The sequence below is a fragment of the Corvus cornix genome, chromosome 2 (genome assembly GCF_000738735.6).
Source record: "Corvus cornix cornix isolate S_Up_H32 chromosome 2, ASM73873v5, whole genome shotgun sequence".
Lineage (NCBI taxonomy): Eukaryota > Metazoa > Chordata > Aves > Passeriformes > Corvidae > Corvus > Corvus cornix.
The window spans coordinates 58,252,079-58,278,662 of NC_046333.1; the positions used below are offsets into that span (position 1 = coordinate 58,252,079).

The 26,584-nt window shown below is 34.7% G+C and overlaps 1 protein-coding gene across 1 annotated transcript in view; it reads left to right on the forward strand.

Moving 5' to 3' along the window:
- The window catches only part of ABCB1 (ATP binding cassette subfamily B member 1), a 48,578-nt gene extending 22,429 nt beyond the window's left edge, over nt 1–26,149 (forward strand). The window contains exons 10-30 of the mRNA XM_010399216.4: nt 1,039–1,163; nt 1,860–2,031; nt 3,645–3,758; nt 4,071–4,181; nt 5,250–5,375; nt 5,569–5,772; nt 6,142–6,312; nt 8,178–8,339; nt 9,876–10,058; nt 10,863–11,009; nt 11,336–11,440; nt 12,701–12,778; nt 14,176–14,259; nt 15,180–15,383; nt 17,243–17,343; nt 18,321–18,461; nt 19,599–19,755; nt 20,063–20,260; nt 22,123–22,329; nt 23,262–23,408; nt 24,811–26,149. Coding sequence (XP_010397518.2) covers nt 1,039–1,163; nt 1,860–2,031; nt 3,645–3,758; nt 4,071–4,181; nt 5,250–5,375; nt 5,569–5,772; nt 6,142–6,312; nt 8,178–8,339; nt 9,876–10,058; nt 10,863–11,009; nt 11,336–11,440; nt 12,701–12,778; nt 14,176–14,259; nt 15,180–15,383; nt 17,243–17,343; nt 18,321–18,461; nt 19,599–19,755; nt 20,063–20,260; nt 22,123–22,329; nt 23,262–23,408; nt 24,811–25,005 — 3,132 coding nt within the window. The 3' untranslated portion in view covers nt 25,006–26,149. The remainder of the gene's footprint in view (nt 1–1,038; nt 1,164–1,859; nt 2,032–3,644; nt 3,759–4,070; nt 4,182–5,249; nt 5,376–5,568; nt 5,773–6,141; nt 6,313–8,177; nt 8,340–9,875; nt 10,059–10,862; nt 11,010–11,335; nt 11,441–12,700; nt 12,779–14,175; nt 14,260–15,179; nt 15,384–17,242; nt 17,344–18,320; nt 18,462–19,598; nt 19,756–20,062; nt 20,261–22,122; nt 22,330–23,261; nt 23,409–24,810) is intronic.
- The last annotated feature ends 435 nt before the right edge of the window (nt 26,150–26,584 follow it).

Here is a 26,584-nt window from a genome sequence, read left to right on the forward strand (position 1 = left end):
GTTAGAATGTGTTGCTTAGAGCAGTTATAGCTTTAGATAACACTTATGTACATAAACTCTTTGATGAACTATCAGTATGCTCACATTCAAGGCCAGGTCAGATGGAGCTCTGAGCAACCTGGTCTAGTGGAAGGTGTCCCTGCCCATGGCAGAGCAGTTGGAACGAGGTATCTTTAAGGTCCCATCCAAGGTCATTTTATAATTCAATGATTCTATATAGTTTGAACATCGTAATTCCCATAGATTGGACAGACTTGTTTGATTTAAAGCTGTTTCTGCTAGTATAGCACATACAGAGAAGGAAGCAAGACGTATGTGTAGAATCTACACCTGTAATTGTTTAACTACATTCATATAAGTACTTTTTTTCTTGAAAGGAATAATTGCACCTCCTGGAAAATAAGAGAATAAATTAGAAAAAACCTTTGTCTCAGACACAGAGATTTTTTCTTAGCTGTTAACAGCTTTGCTAAGAAATTCTATACAGATCTAGATGAGAGAAGGACCAAATTACCAAGGGATTAGAGTGACTTATCTTTGTAGTTTGAAAGTCCAGATTTTTATGGTGTTTCATTTCCCTTATGTTTCAAAGATCATGAAAGCTTTCTCTGTCTTGAGTGAGTATATTGCAGAAAAGGCAGGATTAGAGACGTGTGTGCCATGTATGTCTACTGGCTGAGTCTTCATAGACTGTGGCCATGTCTTCACAGACTCAGATATAGGGCCCTCTGGCTAAGGTAGCCAGAGGGTAGAATGAGCTAAGGAGATCTGCCTGGGGAGAACCATACCAGCTCACTATGAGTAGTCATTTTATCTCTTGCACTGGGTGAAAGCAGAGCAAATAATCCAGCATCTAGTTGTTTACAATGCGTAATGTGGAATTATTATATTGACTTCACAGTACACTCAGGAATTGGATATTGGACATTGGGCACCCATGCCTAATAATAAAAAGAAACTAACTGTGATAAAAGCCCTTGTGAAGTGCTTGAACTTATTTCTGGTTTTCCTACTTCAAAATATTTGATTCTGTATTAGGTTCTCTCTGCTTTCACTGACAAAGAACAAGCTGCATATGCAAAAGCAGGTGCTGTTGCAGAAGAAGTTCTGGCAGCAATCCGTACTGTAATAGCTTTTGGAGGACAGGAAAAAGAAATTAAAAGGTAAGAGCAATATTTGCTTTCATCAGCGGATTTTAAAATAGTTCAAATTGTTTCAAATTTTCTTGTGTGTTTTCTGTTGGAAGTCATGCGCTTTCTGCATTTTTAGATAACGAGAGATTGTCTGTTAGGGGCTGTTACGAGGTTTGCTACACGTAGAAAGAGTTTTTTTCTAGACTCCATGTATTGTCTCTGCATTAAAAGGTATTCATATCACTTCAAGCATCACACAATGAGAGCTTTAGACAAAAGAAGGCCCTACTCCTGGAAGAGATGATGATATCCTTGGTAATCTGATTACTCAGGAGTTGTGAAGGTGCTAAAGAACAATATCTCTATTTCCACTAGACTGTAAAATATAGATCTTGTGATATATTTTAACCTTTTATCTTGAGCGGTTCACAATGAAAGTTCACTGACCTGCAGGTTATTTAAGGAACTTAAATGCCAGTCCCTGACATGCAATGCCCTTTTATTTCTTTATACCGGGTTGACTAATGTTGGTCTTTTTAGGGGTTACCTTAGAAACTCCGTGTCTGACTGCCAGGCTTACCTTTGTACAGTCTTAGGGTTAGATATTTTATGTATCTAACTGCTGTACTTTGTGAACCTTCTGTTTCTAATTCATCCACAGAGGTTTTGGTGCTGTATGCTGTGGTATAAGTGTGAGTCTATTTTGAACTTCTATCTTTCTTCCAGATACCATAAAAATTTAGAAGATGCTAAACGGATTGGAATAAGAAAGGCTATTACAGCTAATATTTCTATGGGTGCTGCTTTCTTACTGATATATGCATCATATGCACTGGCATTCTGGTATGGAACTACTTTGATCTTAACTGAGGATTACACTATTGGCAAAGTTCTTACAGTAAGTATTAATGAGTAAATTCTCAGTAACAGTGAGAAATAATAAAGAACAAACAATAAAGTGTCTAATGGGAACTTATTTGACTTTAATGAGAATTATGTCTAAAAACTGGCAAAGTAGCATCCCTTCTTAACAAAAAGATTCTCACCACAAAAGCCTACATGTTGCTTCTATAGGATCTCAAAATCTAAATGAACCCAAATAAAACATACATTATTTTCAACTATCCCTATATCTTTTCTGATTTTCATAAGATTGGACTGATACAGAAACAGTTCAATCAAAAACTGAAGTACAATACCCTTTCTAGTTGCTATTTGCTTTCAGAGGGCTGGATATATTTTCAGGATGCAGAAACAAATACCTTTTTTTTAGCTGTTGTGTGGTCTCAGTAGATAATTTTCTTAAAGTTTTTCTTATGTTTTGCACCATGAGAGCTTGGAATCACTTCTCAGTATTTTTAGAAATTGAGGGGGATAAAAATATACTTGTGACTAGGAAATATGTCACCATCTAACTGAAGGAAGAAAACCATAACACTTAAGTCATAACTTAAGTTCTTCTCTTGATGTGGAAACCATTCTAATTTTGTATGAAATATGAAATAAACAGGGTAAGAAGAATAACTTTGTTAACCATGATGAAACACAGCCAGGTGACCATATGCATATATTTAAATATATTTTAAACTACCAGTTTTGTTTATGAACCACTGAAGTTTGTGAAAATTGTCTCTGATAAGTGGTTTTGGCTCTTTTGAACCTTTTGTACAGGTTGGCATATGGAACCTCTCAGTGAAGTTCATGACCTTGTGTGTAATTTATTCTGTTCAAAGTATTTGCAAACTCTGTTGCAAATTGTCTATGTTGTAGTTCACCGAACGATGTTTTTGTAACATGGATGATGCATCATCATGTGTAAAATCTGTGAATAACCCCTGTTCAGGATGATGGGTGTGACAGACTTTGCTCTGACTACTATGGCTGTTATCATCTCTGAGCAGTGTGGTTTAATTGCTTTTGTTTTGATACTAACTGAAAGCAATAAACTGTGCTAATCTGAGAAAATTGTTAATTTTTTTCTTTTATCTTTTTCTGCTTTTCTTGTTTGCTTGTACTCTCATTGAAGCAGAACGATCCTTTTTTACTTTGTGATGGAGAACTTGGGTTTCTATGCTTCTGTTTCACTGTCACTTTGAAAGCAGAATGATAGTGTTTTGCATATCTGTCGTTCTGTTGAAAGATGTGTAATAAACTTTCTGGTCTTTGGCCAAAGAATGATTAGTACAATAAATCCTGAGACACCAAGTGCAATTCTAAATTTTTTGTCATAGATTTTACAAGTCTGAGTCACTTTTTCACTTTTTTTCAATAAGTTTGCAAAATTAATGTTGTACAGTAGCTCAGTTCTCAGCTGAACCTTAAAAAGCCCTTTTCTTAATGTTTTTCTCTGTTTAGGAGAGACCTTTTCAGTTTTGCTTTAATCTTAGAGTCTTTAAACTTCCATTAACAGACATGGAACCTCGTTACCCAAAAATACCTAATGTAAATAAATAAATATAAGATTCTGCTTAAATAAGAGTGAATATATACCTCTGTAAACGTTTCTTTCAGGTCTTTTTCTCTGTATTGATTGGAGCTTTCAGCATTGGACAGACTGCTCCAAGCATAGAGGCATTTGCTAGTGCAAGAGGAGCTGCCTATACAGTCTTTAATATAATAGACAATGTGAGTATCTTTGCCCTCACTATCATTACAAAACTTCTTCCGAAGGTAAGAGATCCTTCTTTTTAAAGACAGGAACTAAATACACACGAAAGCTAAATGGAGAAATTATAAAAAGTATTCTTAAATGAGCATATCATCAATGTAGCAAGTGAGGGAGCAAAACATTACGCAATTTAGATCTTTCAGAATCTCACCTAAATTACTTAAAAAACACATTTAATATTTCTGTAGAATAATAGTGCTCTCAATAACTTCTTTATGAAAAAAATGTTGGGGGTTTTTTGTTGTTTTTTTGTATTTTATTTTGTACAGGAACCTCAAATTGACAGCTATTCAGAGACAGGTTACAAACCAGACCACATAAAAGGGAACTTAGAATTCAAAAATGTTTACTTCAATTATCCATCCAGACCAGATGTTGAGGTACTGTAAATGAAACTTTATATATATATATATTACAGCTGAATATGTGGATCATGTGTTGGAAAAAAAATCATTTAAAAAATCACATAAGTTTTGTTGAAAATGGAACAATTTCAGGTTGATTCTCTAATGTGTATAAAACTGCCTTGTCATCACAGTGATTTTAGCTGGATATATTTCCACCTTCGCTAAACATATTAAGTTTCCTGAATAATTTTTTTGTCTAAAACTTTAATAAGTGTGGCTATGCAAAAAACCATAAATAGGTATTTCTATCACAATCTAAATTTGCAATCCTAACTCAAGTGTTTGTGTATAGTAATAATAATGAGATAGTGAGTTTTAAAATAATTGCAATGCAGCTCTGTTATGACTGTGTCAGAACCAGTTAAAGAAAGCAGATCCAGCAACGACTTGCTGTATATGGAATAGAGATCAGAATCTGTATTTGTCCTGACAGAGAATAAGTTTCCTTTTTAAAGCACTGTCATATATTCAGAGTCTTAATGCAGTGACAATAGATAACGTATGAATGATTCCTGAAAATATTTCTGTGGACAGTGTCTTTGCACTATGTAACTATTTCATTCCTTACCTTGAAGGAAAATCACTGACCTTGATAAAGTGATCTTTCTTACTTTTGATAGGCAGAAAGGAAATACACTCAGCTTTTAACTATGACTTTTACATAGCTTCCCTGTAGTTTCCATGGTGCATTAAAGAAAAAGGTGAGGCAACATAATACAGAAATATTGCATCATACTGTTTGTATATTATGTTTTAGTTATGGGTAGTAGTAGTATTATTTTGTCATATGAACTGGTTCATGAGACAGGTAACTGTGAAGTGTGTTGTATAATACTTTGATACTGAACCAACTGTGATGTAATTATAAGGAAAATTAAGCTGAAGTCATCAGTTATCCAAAATTTAAACCGACATGTTTATAAATTTTATTTTTACCAGATTGTGCTAGAAATATGAAGGTTATTTTATTGCAGTCTTTCAAATTTTCCTTGACATTTCTAAACACTGTTATGTTTTTGACCAACCTTCTTATATGGACAGATTCTGAAGGGCTTGAATCTCAAGATTAATTCTGGCCAGACAGTGGCCCTGGTTGGTGGCAGTGGCTGCGGGAAAAGCACAACTGTTCAGCTCATCCAGAGATTTTATGATCCCAAGGAAGGCACGGTAAGATACCTCAAGTGAGATGACTTCTCTGCGTGTCACACTTGTTGAAAGCCTAGTTCTGACCTCACTGCCCTTGTCAATGTTCCAATGACATGGTAAAGTCTCCTCTAAAATGGCACATGCCAGAATGGAGAGAGATGTTCCTTCATCAAAACACTTAGTAAACAGTTTTTGTCTGCTCTCTTTTGTTTAGGTTACAATTGATGGGCACGATATTAAGACCTTAAACGTAAGGTATCTGCGGGAGGTTATTGGTGTGGTGAATCAGGAGCCCGTGCTCTTTGCCACTACTATTGCAGAAAATATTCGTTATGGCCGTGAGGATGTCACCATGGAAGAGATTGAAAAAGCCACCAAGGAAGCGAATGCTTATGACTTCATCATGAAGCTACCCAATGTAAGCAGATCAGCTCTCCTGCTGAAATAATTTCATCTAAACCTTCTTGTGTCAAATAGTTCCTCAGAAGGAATGCTTGTTAAGAGAGGAAGCTATCCCTGGACCTGTGAATATGCAGAGCTATGCAGAGCTTCCTCATAACTTTTGAGAATAATATTAATTTTTTATCTTCAGGAAATGATTTTTCAGTCATTTGAAGAACTACTAGATTTCCAGGAACACAAATGATTAGTCAGGTTTATCCAAGTAGGTGTTTATTCCTGTAGGGGAAGGAGAAGATGTTACTGGCACTACTGGCATTACTGACATCTTTCTTTAGTGGAAAGACTGTGCCACCGAGTGTTTTCAATACATGTGTTTGTCTTGTAGAAGTTTGAAACTGTGGTTGGAGAAAGAGGGGCACAGCTGAGTGGAGGCCAGAAGCAAAGAATAGCAATTGCCCGAGCTCTGGTTCGCAATCCCAAAATTCTTCTGCTTGATGAGGCAACATCAGCTTTGGATACTGAGAGTGAATCAGTTGTGCAGGCAGCACTGGACAAGGTTAGTAGTATTTTAAAATGAAGCATGTAAGCAGGAGCCTAATATTTACTTATTTCCTGAACTTTTGTTGAAAAGAGAGACCTATAAAAATACAAAACATAAACTTTGATTTGGCAAATATTCTTTGTACAGAGAATTTTTGAGTTCCTACAGGTATTACAAAGAGAAACCTTATTTCCAATTAGAAGATGGAGTCATATTTTCTGCATTATTAAGCTTAAATCAATATTTTCATGGTGTAAATACCATGCTCTTCCATCATCTGTCTTACTGCCACTCATATTGTTGTCAGTCCTTGTTGGGCTTCATGAGGTTCCCCTGGGTCCACTCCTCAGGCCTGTCAGAGACCTTCTGAATGTCGTCCCTTCCCTCAAGTGAATGAACTGCACTGCTCAGCTTGATGTCACCTGTAAACTTGCTGAGTATGCACTCAATCCCATTTATCTGTATCACTGATGAAGATTTTAAATAATATGAGTCCCAGTATGGACTGTTGAGGGTCATCACTGAAGATGAACTCCATCCAGGTTCCAACAGAATTCCACTGCTTGGGATCATTACTTTGATTATTTAAACTAAAATCTGCTTGATCACTTTAAAACAGCCTCATAATTAAAATGACAAGCTGTGGTGGTTGAAAAATTCAGTGTAATATGCTTATAAATATCCAAAGAAAGGTACTTAGTTGAAATACAATTCACATGAAATTGCAGAGGATTTTATTTTTATTGTAGTCGTTTGAGTTAGCAATGACTTAGAACTTAAAACACTTTTTTTTTCTAAAAGTGAGTGTAAAATATTTTCTAATGTTGCTGAGTATAAATTCGCCATGGATTTTAAGGTTCAAGTGGGCAACTATGGGCCTAAATATGAAAAATTCTAGCATTTAAAAAACTTTAGGGTTTGTAACATTCTAAAATTTAATGTGTTGAGATTTTTGCTTAGATAGTTGTGACCAAATGACACTTTAGCATGCCATAAATCGAGTGTCTCCTGATGGGAGAGAATTTGCTGAAAGTCCTTGCAAGGTGCTTAAAAGATGAATCGAGACGTCTTCTGTAGTTTCAATGCTTCTAGATAGTTGTTTATTAAGTCTTATCAGAGAAACTGAGCCACTAGTGTGACCCAGGTACAGCATGGAAGGAGGAAAAGTTGGAGTGAGAGCGAGAAAGACCAATTATCAAGATTTACACAGCCTTTTAAAGACATTTTGACTAATAGTTACTAAAAACGTACATTATTTTTACTTTCTTACCAATTATTCAGTAACACGACTAGGAACTGCAGAATTTTCTATCCAATCAATCCAAACTACTTTTACTGCAAAATATGGAGTGGTAGAAGAAGGAGAAGAAGGTCTAGAGAACAACAACAATCCTTCATTTTGATATTTTTTACTCTTACCTATTTACTACAAAGAGAAGCCTAAAACCTCTAAATTTTTCACCCTGTGACAATCTTACATAGTAGTCTATCACCTAATTCACACCACTGTATTTTCTAGTTGTTGTCTGACTGTTGGTAATTTTTTCCAAGGTTTGAAGCTAAACCAGTGTTGTCCAGGGGGGTAAGAACCCTTAAAAACAGGCAGAGAAATATTCTTGGCACTCTGGGTTCCTACAACCAAAGTTTGGTGTATTTATGTGCCACAGTGAAAGATGGTCTCTAATACTAAACTTTGAGCTTTAGATTATATTTCTGTTTTAAGGTACTAATTGAAATACATTTTTAAATTTTTTTTTGAAGGTTATATTTTTCTGCGAACCTTTTAAATGTTTCTTTTAGGTCCTACTCAACTCTGCTGTGAAGATGAACACTATTTACATTTACTTAGAAATACTCACATGAAATATTGCTGTTTTCAGGCAAGGGAAGGACGCACTACGGTTGTGGTAGCTCATCGACTGTCAACAGTCCGCAATGCAGATCTGATAGCTGTGTTCAATGGTGGAGTTATCACAGAGCAAGGGAATCATGCTAAATTGCTTGAGAGAAAGGGAATCTACCACAAACTTGTTAACATGCAGGTACTTTTTCTCTAGATGTTGCCTCATTTTCTTTTTTTTTTTGTGCATCCATAGTCATATCAGAAGTATGAGAAATTCTGCAGTATATTGTCTTCGCAGCAAAAACCCATGTGCTTTGAAAGGAGAGTAGCAATGTGAGAGAGACCACTAGTTTTGGTACAAGACTTGTTTAAACCCAGGATAGTACATTTTTAATCCTCTAAATATTTCAACTTAAAAGATTATTTTATGTTTTCCTTTTGTGCAGTTAATGTAGAACAGATGACTACAGTAGTTTGCTATTCCATTGCTTTTTCTTAGTCTGATAAAAGGTAAAATACAGTAGCTGACACTGGAGGAATAGAGCATGCATATTTTAAGGTGTTTAGGTATAATCCTTCGTACTGAATTTCTTTCTAAAGAAAAAAATGTGTAGGAATAGAAGAAAAAGAAAAATAATCCAGCTATTCCGACAGCAAAAATATGTTTTTAACTTACACAGACAGAGAAAAAGAGATTGCAAATTATAATAAATTTCAGAAATGTATTAGTTATTAAATGAAAACCAAAATACTTTGATAAGTGCATCCCAATGTCCCAGGTGACCATTAGGTTATAGCAGATTTTCATTCTAACTTTGTTTGACTGCATAACCACTATGTCCATTAAAGAAACGGAAACTGCCATCTCAGTAAGTCAGACTGAAGAGGTTAACCAGACCAATTAAAATATTTCTTCATAGAATATGAGAATACATTTGGTTACCTTCGATTCAAAGTTACTTTGTATCTGAACAAATGTGATAATGGGAAAAATGAGGAAATACAAAATTTAGAAAAGAAAATTTAAAAACAATGAAAAATGAAAATAAAAAATGGAAGGCAAGTAAAGAAGATATTTTTATTAGTAGTGCAAAAAGCAGTAAAAAAAAATTCCTGGAAAAAAAGAAACACAAATTGAAGGCAACTTTGAATCCAGTTTCTATCAAATACCTCAGGAGTGGGTAGACATTTATTTATTCTGTCAAAGAGACTAGCAAAAGTACCACCATGGGTAAGGCTCTTTTCCAGGCTGCTCTAATTTTTCAGTCAAAATCTCTTTTTGACTCAGTTTTGTGCTGAACTTCCTTATTCCATTTAAAGTCAAGAATTGTTAAGTGTGTTCTGCTGTAAAGGCAGTAATGTTTTATCACTTCATGAATAAACTGTATATCCCTCAAGAACTCATTCTAAAAGAACCCAAGAAGAGTGCAAAGGGTTTACCCTCAATTTAAAACTTTTTTAGTTTAATTCATTAAAAAAGAGCAGCTACTGTCAGTCCCACATCCTCCACTTACTATAAGAATTTTCACGAGAGGTGCAAAACTCATATATGAATAAAGATCTGAATATAGAGCTCTATTAAATATTATACAGATTTTCATATCTCCTTAAAGCATTATATGTTGTTTCCTCTGTATCTCTTTCAACTGAAACAAAGTTACTTTTACTTTGATTACCTCATCATTTTGAAGTAATATATGCGTATGTAATAGCATCACGTTCTTCCCACTTTTAGGCAATAGAAGCTGAAGTTCCACCATCAGAAGATGATGAGAATGCACATAGTGCCAAAAACAGTGGATCTGAACCAGAATTTGAAGAATCCTTAACAACAGGATTGAGAAGACGATCAACTCGGAGAAGCATGAAAAAGCCAGGAGAGCAAAATAATGGTCCTGATGAGGAAAAAACTTCACCTGTAAGTATCTCTGCAGAGCTGTTAGTGAACTTGATTCCTTTAAACAAAGCGCGTTAAATTCATTCTCCTGCTCAAGAAAGGTATGAGGAGAAGGAGACATTTCATAGGGATGAAGAAAACATGAGAATTTTTAAATTCTGAATAGCCTTTGACTGATAATATTCAGAACTTGCTTTTTTATTCTCAACATAAATGATAATACAAATAAAATGCTAATTTAAAAATCTATAACAAAGATGATGAGTTTATTGTTGAAAATAAATTTCCTTTAAAAGAAACATACTTACATATTTACATACCATACCAGTTTAGTCTATACAGTTTAAACATTCATTTTTGGATAAGAAACAGAGTATTTGGCCCAACATAACAACTCTTACAACAAAACTTGCAAAAAAACCCCCCAAAAATACGATTGCATTCATATTTACAGGAATTAGTTTGATGTTATAAATTTCTTAATGAACATTTATTTGAATTAATCAAGCCATGGATTACACACAGCAATATGCGCAGAATGAGTAGTTCAGTCATCAATGACCAATATCAAAGTATTCACCAACAAAAATTATATTGATAGACTAATATAAAATGACAAGAGTATAAATATAGTGCACAACTCTTCCTTCCTTGTGTTAGAATAATTTTTAAAATGTACAATCATTTATTCATGTTATTAAAAACTATAATTTTTGCTTCCCCTGAATAGATTCTGGGAATAGGAAATTGATTATTAATCTCTCATTTTCTTAATATTTCTCCAAATACATTCCTGTTTGTCCTAACATAATTCATGTTTTTAAGGCTGAAGAACTACGCCCAGCTTCATTTCTGAAAATTATGAAGCTGAACAAAACTGAATGGCCATACTTTGTAGCTGGAACCTTGTGTGCAATTATCAATGGAGGTTTACAACCTGCATTTGCAGTCATATTTTCCGAAATTATAGGGGTAAGTTGGAATAAAGTATGCAAAAAACTGTAAGCCCACAAAATTTATTTCTAATAAAATTAGGTTTAAAACAATCACTGCATAATGAAGCTGAAGAGTGGATGAAGCACTCTTGCAAAAATCCGAAAAGTTGTATGAAATTTACAAAATCCTAAAAATCTTGCTACAACCTGAAATATGCCTGTTATACTTTAAATATTATGTAACATACGCTCAAATTTTATATGAATGCAATTGACTACCAAAAATAGTTATTGAGAAACCTGAGAGTATTTCCGATTGTTAGTTAATTTTTTTAAAATGTTGTGTCCAATTTTATTTTATAGATTTTTTCAGAAACTGACAAGGACATCTTAAGAGAAAAGAGCAACTTATATTCACTGCTATTTTTAGTAATTGGAATCATTTCCTTTTTTACTTTTTTTTTTCAGGTACGTTTTATTAACTTAACATATTACAATTGTTATTCATGTTTTAGAAACCAGACCTGAAATATACTAAAAATTTGCATCTTTATAATACATGCCTCCAACTCAAACCAGAAACTGTAGTTACGGTTCTAGATGTGTCTTGTGCTGAAACTTTTTTGACTTAGAGCTTCTTGTGTGTAAGAGGCTTTCGAACCTATTCAGACCTCTTAATTTCAGAACTTCCTCTCTTGTTCATCAGTCAAACAGTTCTCAGCAATGAAACTCTGAATTTTCTTGCTCTTTTCCTATTGCCAAGTAACAGGCCACCCCTCCAGCCTTTACATTCTACCACCCCTTCTCACCCTCAAGCCTTCCTATTTGAATCTGTTAGTAATTGAAAATCTATCAATCTCCTGCCTTAGTTCTCCATTTTTTTACTTCCCTAGCCCTTTCCTCATCCAAAGGAATGTCCCATATTGTTCCTATGGGAGTCCCCAAAGGCTCCCAGGCCCAGTTTGTCAGGTAACACTCATCATGCTGATATTCAGTTCCTCCTGCTGAAACACAAATGGTTGTACCTGCAATGATAGTGCCACTTAAAAGAAAAAAATATGGTAATCATATTAAAATTGTCATATTTTGTCTGCTTTATAATTTCTGAACATGTTGGTATAATTTTATCTGTTAAATGAGCCTAAGAGTGAAATAATAATGTGCGCTTGGGACAGCAGCATAAACAGTCTCTTGCAGAAACCTGCTGGTTTGTTTATGGATTTGTCTCGTTGCACAAGCGAAAAAGGCCTTGAGTACAGAAGGCTGAGTAGTACAGGGCTGTGATAGGTTTGCTCAGTTTATAAATGTTCAGATAATGTTTTAAATTTGAGGGATGCATTTGACTTCAGTGAACCCAGGTTGCCTCACAAAGTCTTTAATCTAAAATTAAATGGCCTAAATGCTACTTGTTTAAATCTGACTTCGATTGACTCATGCAAATGAAGTCAAAGGGTTGATTAGAGACCTTCTTCTTAAAGCATGCTGGTGAAGCAGTGCTGGGAAATATTGCTATGCTCCCTAAATTTTTTCAAAAATAATATTTTAATGTCTGTACTGTGAACCTATGTGAACCTAGAATTTATGTATATTAAGCCTGTTGTTACATTTGCTTTGTGAAACAGGACTGCAATATTTTGTGCTTTGACAATGTAGAGGCAATTTATGTAAAATATTTATTGAATAAACACAAACAGTGTAATACTAGGCATTGTACTTTTTCTCAAACAGGGTTTCACATTTGGCAAAGCTGGAGAAATTCTTACAATGAGGCTTCGATTCATGGCATTTAAAGCAATGCTTAGGCAGGTAAAGATAATAAATAATTTGATTTCCAGGGTTTTAAAAATAATTTACTGTATTGGTATAAAATAACTGTATTCTACATCAGTCTATCATACAGAGAAGATTGTTTAAATCAGACTAGAAACCAATTTGATTAGTTACATGTGGTTATGCAGAGTATCCTTAAAGGGAGAGTCTTAAATCAATACAAGTGCTTTTCATGTACTCCTTGCAAAGACTTAGTTTTACAGCCAAGTTACAAGGGCCTGACAAGTTGATGTGCACCAGCAGTATCCCATTATCTATTCATTTGCCTGCTTTGCTTTCTTGGTGCCCTTTTTCCCCTAAAGAAATGCAACACAACTTACACTGTAACTCTTACTTCAAATGTCTGATGTAAATTGTGATGTGTACAGATGTGTTTTTTTAATTTATTGGAAATCTCTGTCCAAGAGCCCCCAAATCTATAATTGCTGTTTGTTAATGCAATAATAAGGTGGTATATTTGAAAAGTAAAACCACTTTCAGAAAATTAAAATATAAATAGAACATAATGTTGTAAAGTAATTCTAAAATTGCCTTAATTTTGTATGATTTCAGGATCAGTATTTTAGATTTTGAAATACACAGTACAATAGTTATGGGTTTTAAGTCTTGCACATAAGGCTACATGTAGACACAGAATTTGATTCATGTGAACATGACTGTTTTCAATGTGACAGGAAACTGTTGTAGTCTGAAAAATTACAATTTATACATCAGCCATACTGAAAATCTAATGAAAAGGCAATCTTAAAATTGAGTCTTGAGGTCACAAATGCCTGTAATACATCACCAGGACTTCATTCGATGTATATTACACATGAAAGTTTAAATCAGATATTTGGTCACATGGTGAATAAATCATAAACTGTGTACCTGATCCCAACAATTAACTTTGATCAGATTGACCAGTTTGGTTTTTCGTTTGGCTGAGGGGTTTTGTTATTTTGTTTGTTGGTGTCTCTCTTCCAAATAAGCCTCTTCAATATGGGAAGAAACAAAGCAATGAATGTTTTGTTTTTAACCTGAAAATGCTTTACACTTAACCCCTCCCCAAACAGCTTTGCAACCATGAGGGAGTGTGACTGAAGAGCCCTCTCCTCCAAGGAGATTCAGTGAGGGAGCAGCAGTGAGAGAGAGTAAATTTTGCTTTGGGGAATCTCTCAGCTGCTCTCCTTCCTTCTCAGCAGTGATAATGAGTACATTGGAGGATTCACAAGATTACACTTTTTTCTAAAAATATTCAATGTGCAATGACGGAATTAAACTTACTTAAATATGCAGAACTGAGGCACTGCCACATACCAGATTTACTTTATTTGAAATGTTTATTTGAAATATCCAAACACTGGTCTTAAAAATAATGTTTCTTTTTATAGGATATGGGCTGGTTTGATAATCCTAAAAATAGCACTGGAGCATTAACCACAAGACTTGCTAATGATGCCTCTCAAGTGAAAGGAGTAAGGAAAATTTTGGTTTGGAATTTTTCATATTTGGTTTAGCATATAGCGAAGTTGCAGCTTGGGTTTGACTGGTTGGGTAACAGTCGATTTTGACAACTAAAATTTCCCATAAAACAATAGCTGGTAGAGAATGCACTGATGCACTTTATGACAAGTTTACTATTGTGCTGTATTGTGGTCTTCCTTACTGAACAAATTTATTGGGAATCTCTTATTTAAGAAGTCTTTTTAAAGAGGTCTTATTCACCTAAAGACATGCAATGAAATCTATTCAGTGTAGGATCTCCTGCTATTTTTTTGATTGTTTTGATTTCTTATTAAAAAAAAAAGAACTGTGAGCAATAGACTTCCTTTTCTCTGTTACTTTTTGGAGATTCTTTAAAAGTAAATTGTGTACTTTCAGGGGTCTGTAATATCATGCTAAAGTACACTGAATGTAATTATTTGTGTATGCTTAAGTGAATTCTTACTGCTATATGAAGTTATGTGCTGGTTTTTTTTGAACTGTAGAGTTCTGAAGTATCTTTGGCTTTATTTCCATAGGAAAAGTTAAATGTTTAATTTTCTTCTTCATTGGGCTCTATGTGATGACTTGTAAAGCTAGCTCTATGATCTACAAAATATGACAGATTTTTAATGTTTAGATGTAAATATGAGTATGTTTGTTCAGTTTCAAGAGCAGAATTTAGAAATTGCAGAGTAAACTTAACTAATCAGAATATGGGGAAAGAAGAAATAAATATTATCTAGATAATTTTTTACAAAAGCATTTAAGAAACTCTCATTTTGAAAAATAGCAAAACTGAGTTAAGATTTTCTAAGCAGTGTTTTGAGAATCAGGAATTTTGTGGGTTAAAATGCTTTCCTTATTTAAAATGCAGTTATGTTAGTAATAGATGCCTTTTTTCTTTCTCCAGGCAACTGGTGTCAGACTAGCATTAATTGCCCAAAACATAGCCAACCTGGGGACTGGAATTATTATATCATTAGTTTATGGCTGGCAGCTGACCCTGCTACTTTTAGCTGTTGTGCCCATCATTGCAGTGGCAGGAATGATTGAAATGAAAATGTTGGCTGGGCATGCTAAGAAAGATAAACAAGAGCTGGAAGCTGCAGGAAAGGTGGGTCTAGAGAAATTAATCTACTTCTGTATAATGTATACGGTCATATTTACCAAAGCACTGTTAATGGATGTATTACTCCAAACACAGAACATTTCACAATATGTAAGTTCCAAAGACAGCCAGTTACACTAGTAGACCTACAGAGCATCACACCTCTTCAATAAAAATCAAAGACTTATGTTATTAAGCTATTAATATTTTTGTAGTTGATAAATCTCAGAATGTGCTAAACACTATTCAGGCATATTCTCTTCTCATTCCTTTTCTATTCATCTTTGTTTTCCTTATTTTGGAACCATCTCCATTTTGACTTTTTTTTTTTTTTGGTCAACCCTCTTTGGCATGTCGTCTCTCTTATTACACTGCTCTTTTTTTCTCTTCCCTCCTTCATCTTATTAATGTTTGTGGTGATAATATATATATCTCCACTGGTTTCTGTTTGCCATTCCTTTGTTTCTGGAGTGGAAGAGAGAGATGAAAACTGAAAAGCAAGAAGGCTAGACTTTTGTTTAACAAATTAAATGAAGACATTTAATGTCACTTCATTCCAAAAATCCTTTTGGGAACAATTATCTCATCACTTTCCAGATATTGCTTTCTTCAAGGTAAAACTTTTCTAAAATCTCTTCCTATGTCGTACTGTTTTTAAAAGCTGCTGAAAAGAAAATCATTTATCTAAGGACATGCAATTCTGTTCCATTCCTTTCAACTGGGTACATTTCTTCTGCTGCTCTCTAAGGGATGAACATATATTTCATGTTGGTTTTTTTTTAAAATGTGACAGAAAATAATTGACAATTCTTGGAATAGACACTAAAGACTTTATTAGTGCAGCATATTGTGAAGAATTAACACAGGTGTTCCAAATATCTATGATATTTTTTTTCAAAACCTAAAGAATATTTTCTTTTCATGGTAATGTGAGTTTCCCTTCTCAAGGCCACCTAAGAAAGCACTGGTCTACAGGCATTTTATTCAATTTTCATTTTTAAAAAATATTTTTTCAAATATTTTTTTTTTTTCAGTAAAAATAGTGTTCCACCTGGAAAATTTGTTTTCTGCAGAGAGTTGCTGAACTTAGGTTACTGAAAAAACTTACATTATGGTCTTTATTAAACTAATATTGCATGAAATGTATATTTTAACAAAATGCATTAAAGCCTTGAGGGTCTTTTCACAGAAGCATCAAGGTTGGAAGAGACCTTCAATATCATCAACCATCAAGCCAGCACCACCATAATCACCCCTAAACCACATCCCCAAGTGCCACATCCATCTCTTGAACATTTGCAGACTCCACCATCTCCCTGGGCAATCTATTTGAATGCCTGACCACCCTACCAGTGAATTTTTTTTAATATCTAATCGGAATCTTCCCTGGCCTTTTTGTGTATACAAATGACTCATGTCTAAAGAATCTGCAAGCTTAAAGAATGTATCAGAGCAAATATTTACTGCTGAGATCTAAGTTAGCACTTAGTTAGCACTAAGGCACCTAAGTAACCTGCACATTTTGATTTTAGCCCAAACTCAGTGGACTGGAAGTTGAATGCTAATATGCCATTTTTCTTGTTGAGTATTTTCTCCATAACTGTCATTGCTGTCAAATGGTTTTTCACTAGTTATTTGTTGAACATTAAAGAGGTCTTATCAGAAAATTCTGAGCATTGTAAGAAAATCTCATTGTCATAAAAAGAAAAATATAAAATGCTTATTTTTATATCAACAGTCTATCATTTAAATAACCAGTATAAAAATATAGAATTGTATTCCAACAGAATATTTTTATTAATTTAAAATAAGGAATTGCAACATAATCTTAGCTTTTGATTAAAACATTTGTTTTACTATTGCAGATTGCCACAGAAGCAATAGAAAATATTAGAACTGTTGTTAGCTTGACCCGAGAAAGAAAATTCGAGTCGATGTATGGAGAACATTTGATTGTACCATACAGGTATAATAAAAATAACTAAGCTAAAAAAATACCTGTAATAAATTGCAAACATTTACTTCAACAGAAATAGATTTTTTTGTAGAGTGTATGATTTAATGTATAATTTAATTATCTCAGAAATAATGTCAATATTTTGCATATTTTTATTGACAAATGCAACCATCACCAGTCAATATTTTTTATAATTTTATTTAATTAATTTTCTGTTATAATATTGGTATCTTCTATTACAGTGTCACTTGGTTTGGAAAAATCTTAGTTTTAAGTGAGCCTTCGAAGTCGTCTAATCTAAATTTCCACCTGAATTGTTTTGGATATTTAATTAAAACCTTTTTCATGTAAATTGAATATTCCATTAAGCCATTTTTTAAAGTGTTAGTAAGATTGAAAGCATTTGAATAATTACTCACTGGTTTGGGGCAGAAAATAAAGTAATATAAATCTGTCTGGACTAAATCAAAATTTAAAAGTCTTAAAGAAAACAACTAAAAAGATTCTGCCAATTAAAGTATTGTTTATTCCAGAATGGAATGTTTCCTTTTCAAACATCCATGAGACAAGTAAAGGAAATGAAAGTATATGTACACAGACATAATGGGAAAGAAGCAGGGGTGCCACTGACACATCTACCATAATAATTGAGTGGTTAGAGCACAGTGCAGGACATAAAAGATATTACTTAGCTTTTTTCTCAGGCTGCTGGGTTTTGCATTCATATCTCACAATTTGCTGAACAGTTCCTAACCATTCAGAGGGTTGACATTGATGGGGTTGCTCCAAGACTTTAATCTTTCTGTTGTTCTAGTATAAATAGGAACTTATTGCCCTATGAGAGAGAAGACGTGTTTTTATTTAATGTTTCAGTGTACGTAAACTTTCCATTCCTAAAAGTATCAATTGAAGTCAGTTGCTGCTTGCATACTAGGACTTCAGTATGATTGCACACTTTGATGAAAATATGCATTCTTTCTATACAGAAATTCTGTGAAGAAGGCACATATATTTGGTTTTTGTTTTGCCCTTTCACAAGCAATGATGTTCTTTACCTATGCTGGCTGTTTCCGGTTTGGTGCCTATCTAGTGGTAAATGACCACATGGAGTCTACAAGTGTATTTTTGTAAGTATCTCTTTTGCAATCTTTTTTCTGTCTGTCCAGAAAAATAATTTATAATTTAAGAGGTAATAGCTCAAGACAGGGCTATGGAAACAAGTATGAAAGACTGAGATCCTACCAGTGTGGATTATCAGTGACCTGAATACCCAAGAAGGTCAAACATACCGATTTTTTGTTGTCAACCTCATTAGAGATAGTTAACACAGCTGATTTTGACCAGAAGATATTGGAAAGTTTCTGCATTCCATGTGCTAGCTGAACATCTCTAGCCAGCTGAGTGATTTTCCAGTTAAATTTGAAAGGGGAGGTTTGAGCAAAAACTGTGAGCCCTTTTAGGCTGTTCAAATGCAGAATAAAACAGATCACTTTATGTAGCTCTGAAGAGAAAGGACAAAATTAATAGAAATGAATCTATTTTACTTTGCCTTAAAACAGGCTAAGAGGTGTCATATGTCAAATACCATTTCTTGGTGATGATTTTGTTTCTATAGTGTGTGGCAATAAGGAATAGCTGAAGACAACAGGTTCTTAAACTATTCTAATGTAGCCTGTAAAATTACATAAAATTCCATAAAATGATATAAAAATCACCACAAACCAATAACAGCATAGTTTTCAACCTTTATTGGTATTGTAAACCCTGCAATTTATTTCCAGCAGAGATGTAGTAGAAAACTAAAACTTTACTGTCACCTTGTTACAGGCTTGAATTCTTATTTTCATTGGTGCCTTAAAAATTGATCACTGATTCCCAAAGATCATTGAACCGTAGAGAGGAAACCACAGTGATGATAGAACAGGATTAGAGTAACAATTTTGCCATCCATTGACCCCTTTCCTCATACCCCAGCTGAGAGTTAACATACTAACCAGAATTAACAATTAAAGAAATTACTGCTAATAAGGTATGAAAACACTGAACTTGGGTTGCAGGCATGTTTATCTTATGTCATTAAAAGAGGGTAAAAAGAAATTTCTGGAGCTAAATTAATAATTAAAGCAATAATAGTTGATCACTACTTCATTCTTACTAAATTTAGCCCTCTTTTTCTCTGAGTAAAAGAAAAAGTTGACTGCAGCCACATTTCCACTGTACTTTTCTTCATTGTCTGCTGATTTTTTTCCTGATTTCTCTTATAGAGTGTTTTCAGCTGTTGTATTTGGTGCAATGGCATTAGGACAAACCAGTTCTTTTGCTCCAGACTATGCCAAAGCCAAGATATCAGCAGCCCACTTGTTTCGGCTGTTTGAAAGAGTGCCCTCAATAGATAGTTACAGTGAGGAAGGAGACAAGCCTGTAAGTAAGCCATGTGTGATGGGTGATTATTTATTGGTAATATGGACAGCACCCTCCTCACTTTCTTCAGACTGATTCCTCCTCTCCTTCTGACTACATCCTTATCACAACACGTTCTTCACTAACTGAACACAACATGGACCAAGTTCTCTACTGTGAGTCCAGCTTTTGCACATAGAGCCAAAAGGGTATTTGTTTTGAAATTCTCTCTTGATTTCTGGGGGTGTGGGGATACTTCTGCAATTCTGTTTTAATGATCTGTGAAATCGTCTTAAAGATGTAACAGATGTAACTATTTTAATTATAGGAAACATTTGAGGGAAATATAACAATCAAAGATGTGGCATTTAACTACCCAAACCGACCAGAGGTCAAAATCCTTCAAGGTTTGAATCTGAAAGTAGAAAAGGGACAAACCCTGGCTCTTGTTGGTAGCAGTGGCTGTGGAAAGAGCACAGTTGTTCAGCTGCTTGAGAGATTTTATGATCCACTTGATGGAGAAATGGTAAGTATTTTTGCAAGAACATGTCAACAGGTTAAGTGAGGCTGTTCTTAATTGGTTTGATGTGATGTGATAAGTACAATAGATATTTCTAGTTTTATTTTTTAAGTATTTTAATGTTAAAGATCAGCAGTGACTTATTGGGTCTCCTTAATTAAATGAGATGTATATAAGTCCTGGTTTCCCACATTACAATGAATTAACAAAGATCTGTGTGATAAAAATATGCCTGATCCACAGTCTAATGATGGCTTTGAATTCAGGGCAAATTTCCTGAGCTTTTTATAATAAGAACAGTTTAAAAGCTGATAAACTTTCGACTTCTCTATATCTAGTATCGATTTCTGTACCGACTTCTGTATAATCTAGTAATAGAATTTGCCATCTATGTTCTTTCAAAAAAAACCAGTGAACATTGACAAAAGTATTTTTTTTCAAAATTTTTACTTGTTAGAAACTTTATGAGTATGAAATCTTTATGAGTATGTCTGCTTATCAAGTGATAGATTGTAAATACTTTCAGTCATTTTGGTTTAAAATATATGTAGGATTTCCTATACTAGTTATACAGCAACTTTACAATTTTTTTCACATAATGGTACTGTTAATTGCTTTTGCTCTTTGATGTAAATGTGCTCAGAGGTCTTGTCTGAAAAAGAACACACATTTTGGCCTGAATGAGGTGAGAATAAGAAGGATTTTAGTACTTGTCTCTGCAGAGATACTCACAGAAGATAAACCAATACTTAAATAAAGCCTAGATGCAATGGAAAAGATTTTTTTTTGAAGTTAAAAGTGCCCCAAAAGGTCCAGTGTAGCAAAATGATATGTGGAAAGAAGCAGCATAGGTGCCACAAAAGTGTGTTTAACAAAGTACAACTTCCTTACCAATGTTTTTGACCTTGTGTCCATAAATAACCAACAACAGTTTACTGAAGGGTAAAGCACAGAAACCATAGAAACCACAAAAGCGTTGGACTAATTCTCAAGCTGAGTTGCTCTGTGAACTGAGTGAAAGGGGTTTAACTTAAAGCAGTAACTGCCCAAACAGCTGCTCACAAAAGTTCCCTTATTTCAGTGGATTTTGAATCCACTTAAGGTTCATTATAACACCTTTTCCTTTGAAGAAAAAGTTATATTGGCTGACAATTGACTGTTCTAGCACAAACTGTGAAGTTAGATTAATCTCCTCCAATAGCCATGCTATGAAGGGGGCAATTCTTCAGCTAGACAGCTGATCACGTCACCCAACACAGAGCGTGAGCGCTGCACTGGGTCACTCCAGTGGAGATGTAACAGCCCTTTCAATGTCCTGGTATATTTGTGTCCAAGTTAAGGTGACTTATGTAATTATTAAACTGATACATAAAAGAAATAATTAAAAATTCTGTTTTCATTTATCTAATGGTAGCAATTCAGCAGGCAAATTTTGCAGAAGTATGAGAGAGTCGCCAATAAAGAAAACTGGGTGCAAATGACATCTTAAGGAACACGGAAGTAAATTTCTTCTTTATAGATGCAAAATAGAGGAATATTTTCCTGCTGAAGAAACCATTGAAAGAACTTTACCCAAAGTTCTTCGAAGTTAGCTTATATATCCTATCTTCCACTGTCTTCAAAATCCTAATTAAATATTGAAGTAAAGAAAAGGACTGAGGCAGCATAAGGGACTGTTCTCACATTTATGAATTAGAAAATTTTGGAACAGATGAGAAGGAGGGGAAGAGATTATGTGGGCTTGTAATTGGTAAGAAAGAACTAAGGAAAGATCTGCAATTACATAGCTTCTGTGTATGAATTTACAGCAGGTCTCAAATTCATATATATAGCCATGTGACTAAAATTTAAAATGTTTGCTTTCTCAGCTTTTTGATGGTAAAAATGCAAAGGCACTGAATATCCAGTGGTTGAGAGCTCAGATTGGTATAGTCTCACAAGAACCAATCCTGTTTGATTTCACTATTGCTGAAAATATTGCCTATGGAGATAACAGTCGGCAGGTGTCCTTTGAGGAAATTGTTAGTGCAGCAAAAGAAGCCAATATTCATTCCTTCATTGACTCACTGCCAAATGTAAGTAATTCCCTTTCTCTCCTTCTCAGAACTGGACATGACCTACAGTGGTAGGGGAAATTGTGTCTCCTTATAATTAACTGGGGTACAATAATTCTCTGAGATTAAAATAGACCTGAAACTATTGTTTAAATATTTTCCTTACTTAATTGTGTTTACCATACTTATTTTCACTCTGGGAGGTTCCACGGTCAGGTGGAGAGTGGAACATTTAAGGTCCCAGGGAAGAAAACACACAATTATAACTAACTGAGAGCTGGTAGTAAGGGTTGGGGTTTTTAAAGTAGAACATTTCTTTTTAAGCTCCTGTCTGTCTCAAGCATATGTAAAAGATTCTGCTAGACTGATGAGTTTACACTTTTCTTCCAGTTACACCTAGTCAGAATTTAAATTTCTAGTATTCCTATGGTCTGAAAATTACTAAGAATTTTTTTCACCTATATATATATATATGACAAACATATAATAATGTAAGACTAACATCTTGGGTCAGATGAAGGGTCTGCCATCACAAAATTTTGTCCCATGCAGCAACCAGGAAGATGTAATTACCAGTATTCAGAAAGGCTAAAAATTTAATCACATTTCCCCTAAATTCTTATCTCACTTGACATGATTTGTCCGAGTTTGAACCCCAGTATTGTCACAAACTTTCACTGACCTCTGGTGTTGTGTCTTCTGATTGAGAATAACCTATTTCAACCTTAGAGGCCCTCATTGCTTTGAATTTATTAAACACTTGATGTTATAAAGAAGTCTACTAGTAAAAGATCTCTAGATCTGTGGCAGATAGAAATTCTGGCTAGTTGTTTTCAGACAGCTACTGGCATGGAATATGCAGATTATGGGTGTCTGGTGTCAGAGTTTATATGCTTCAATATACATCAGAAATGATTTTCATTCATAGCCTGAACTTAGTATTTTGTTTCCAGAAATACAACACCCGTGTAGGAGACAAGGGAACCCAGCTTTCTGGTGGCCAGAAGCAACGTATTGCTATTGCCCGAGCTCTTGTACGTAAGCCCCACATTCTGCTACTGGATGAAGCTACTTCTGCCTTAGACACAGAGAGTGAAAAGGTAACTTAAATCTGAATCTAAATCTGGAATCTAATTTTTTTTCTTTTTTTTTGTACTATGATTACTGTTTTTACTCCCACAGTTTAAAGCCAAAAGCTGGAAATAAGGTATCTTATGCAAATTACATATTTAGGCTAATAATAGACAAATATAAATGTCTTACCCCTCCTTGGGAAAAAAAAAGTATTTTTTACATCTGTATGGCAGTAGGCAGATTGAAGTTGCTATGAAGAATGCATTCCTTAGCCTAGGAGTCTTCAGGCTTCAAATGAGAAAGTTCTATCAAAATTGAATCAGGACACACAAACTGCAGAAGCCAAAAAGATGGAAGATTCTGCCAGAGAACTTTTTTTTCTGTGAAACTGTGAAATCTGGCTTTGATAAGTTTTCTTTCTTCTCCCATTGCTCTCTGGTCCTTTACATATTAATGGCTAAAATGAAAAGTTCAAGTGAAAATTGCTAAAACATTTGCTTCTTTTTTTAAGCCCAAAGCTGTAATCTTGGTACAACGGAAGTACAATCTAGCTGTAGAAAATTAACAGGGACTCTACAAAAATACTTGCTATTAATGAGGCAAATATCTTATCATATATTATAATCTGGAAAGTTAAAATCTTTCTACTAAATTTTGATCAATTTTAGGCATGAAAAAATGAGGTTTAAGGGGAAAATGTCATTAAATAATCCCATGATTTATCGTTTTCTTGATTATGTGCCGGTTACATATTGAAATTTAATATCTTATTTTATTCTGCATTAATAAACTTAAGGAATAAATAGAAGAAAGCAGAGATTATTTTTGGTATTTTTCTGACAGTGCTAGCTTTAAGAGAAATGTGATTCATGAGACTCCCTGTGAAGTCATGAGAACTAGTATGACAGCAGTTGACACAAGAATATTGACTTAACTTCCATATATAATTAATCAGTCATGAAAGGAAGCTGTGGAGGTCCCCATTTAAACCTCCTCTTCACACAAAGGCCAATACTGAACTCAAATTTAGATTGCTTTATGCTGTGTCTGGTAGGGTACTTGAAAATCTCAAAGGGATTCAATTAGAGATGTTTTTGTCCCTGTTTCAATGCTTAATTATCCTTGCAGTGAATCCTTTTCTAATATCCCGCCAGAACATCTCCTGTTACAATTTAAGACCATTTTCTCTTGTTTTCCTGCCATGCATCTCAGTAATGAGCCTGGTTCCTTCTGACTCTCTTAACTATCACAGCATCATCCACTCTAACAGTTCGGACTCTTTGCCAACACAGGCTAATTCTAAATCAAGAAGCTTGAGAAACAGATACTCCCTTTCCCTCACTGTCATACATGCTTACAGACAGCAATTGAGGTATATCTCGCAAGAGCTGCCCAAATAGTTCACCTTTTGGTTTGTTCATTTTGCAGATTGTCCAGGAAGCTCTGGATAAAGCTCGAGAAGGTCGTACATGCATCGTGATAGCTCACCGCCTCTCCACCATCCAAAACGCTGACAAGATTGCAGTGGTCCAGAATGGCAAGGTGGTAGAGCAGGGCACCCATCAGCAGCTTCTGGCTGAAAAAGGCATCTACTATTCCCTGGTCAATGTTCAAAGTGGGTAATGCAACATCTCAATTAAAGGCAGTACTTATCTCTGAACTGTCACTGTGGCTACTTTTATCATTGTAATTATTTCAATATCAACAGTCTTGATACTTATGGTTTTCTTCCTTCCTTTCATAAGTCATATAAACACAAGAAATACTAAGTAAATGTGTACCAGTTTCTCACTACTAGTTTTCATTATTCAAACCTCTTCTCTTTTCTGTGTGGCCAAAGCAGATGCCCATTGCACTCATGAAAGTAGAAGCATGCTAAGCCAATTGTAATTAATATTAGCTTGCTTTGAACTCTTTAAAAAAAGTCACACTAATCCAGTGTATCTGGTAAGCAATTTGGAAATATTTTCATGCTCAGTAAAAATAGTTTTGCTCTTGTCAGACATAAACCTCAAGCCTTATCCTCACTTTGCCTGTGTAAGACACAGTCAGTCCTGGCCTATTAGGCTTGTTACCAATTGTTACGAGAACTTGCAGTCAGCTGAAGCTTGATGCCAGATGTCTCTTATTATGATGTGGAGTTTTAGCCTGGGATGTCAGCAAGGGCCTTGAAAATATGGGCACAGGCTGAAAACAAAGGTCCCAGAACTGTAAGTACCTTACTGATGGTTATTGATTGTTGAAGAGTTGCAACCTTAAGAGATGGAGAAAGACTGCTTGAAATGAAACAGAAATGAAACAGCAGATAAGAAAAAAAACCCAAGACCACAACTGATGGGCAAGACAAGGCACCTGCTGCAGCCTGGGAAAGTACTATCTGCAAGTCTCTCAGCATCCTAGGGGTCAGAGGTCAAGGACTAAGAACTCTCTAAAGACTGCAATATTTTATACAAGGTGAAAATCCTGGATTTGGACTTGGAGGAGGGGGAAGGAAGGCATCCTTTTCAGTGTTAGTGTCCTTGGTTGAAGAGCTCTTGAACCCGATCACTGCCGTGACTGAGACTCGCAAGGACTGTAACCATTGGTGCTGAATTCTTGGCATCGGCTCTGGGATATTGTATATTATTTGCTAATATAGGATGGCTGTTAAAGGCTAACTGCTTTGACTACGGAGTAATATTCATTAATAATTATTAATAACTAAACATTAGAAATGTATTTTGTTAGTGAATATTTATGCAGTAAAGTTTTGATTTTAAGTTTAAAACTGTCTTGATTAATCAATTGTCCACACTCCCATCATACCAATTTCTGATTCCCTGAGATTTATATATATGGTCTGTCTTACCTACACCTAGATATTTATACACACAGAGCCAGTCTGCAGGCAGATAGGCTCATCAGTTAGGCTCAACCATGTAGTAATAACACTCTGCAGAATGTTGATTGATGCAGTCTCATTGTATTCCTCTTGAATCACATACCTATTTTCTTTTGTTTCTGTCTTAGATGGAAAACCAATTTGACTGGCAAATTTGTTTGTTTCCTATTTATGCGTTGCTTGATGCAATAAGGTTCTTGTCCATCAACAAGGTTATTACTCTGCATAATAATATAAATGAGTTATACTTGCAACTGTAAGAATTAAACATTCTTCAATTTCTTTAAATTCTTTTAATTCAAAAAGAATTAAACTCTTCAA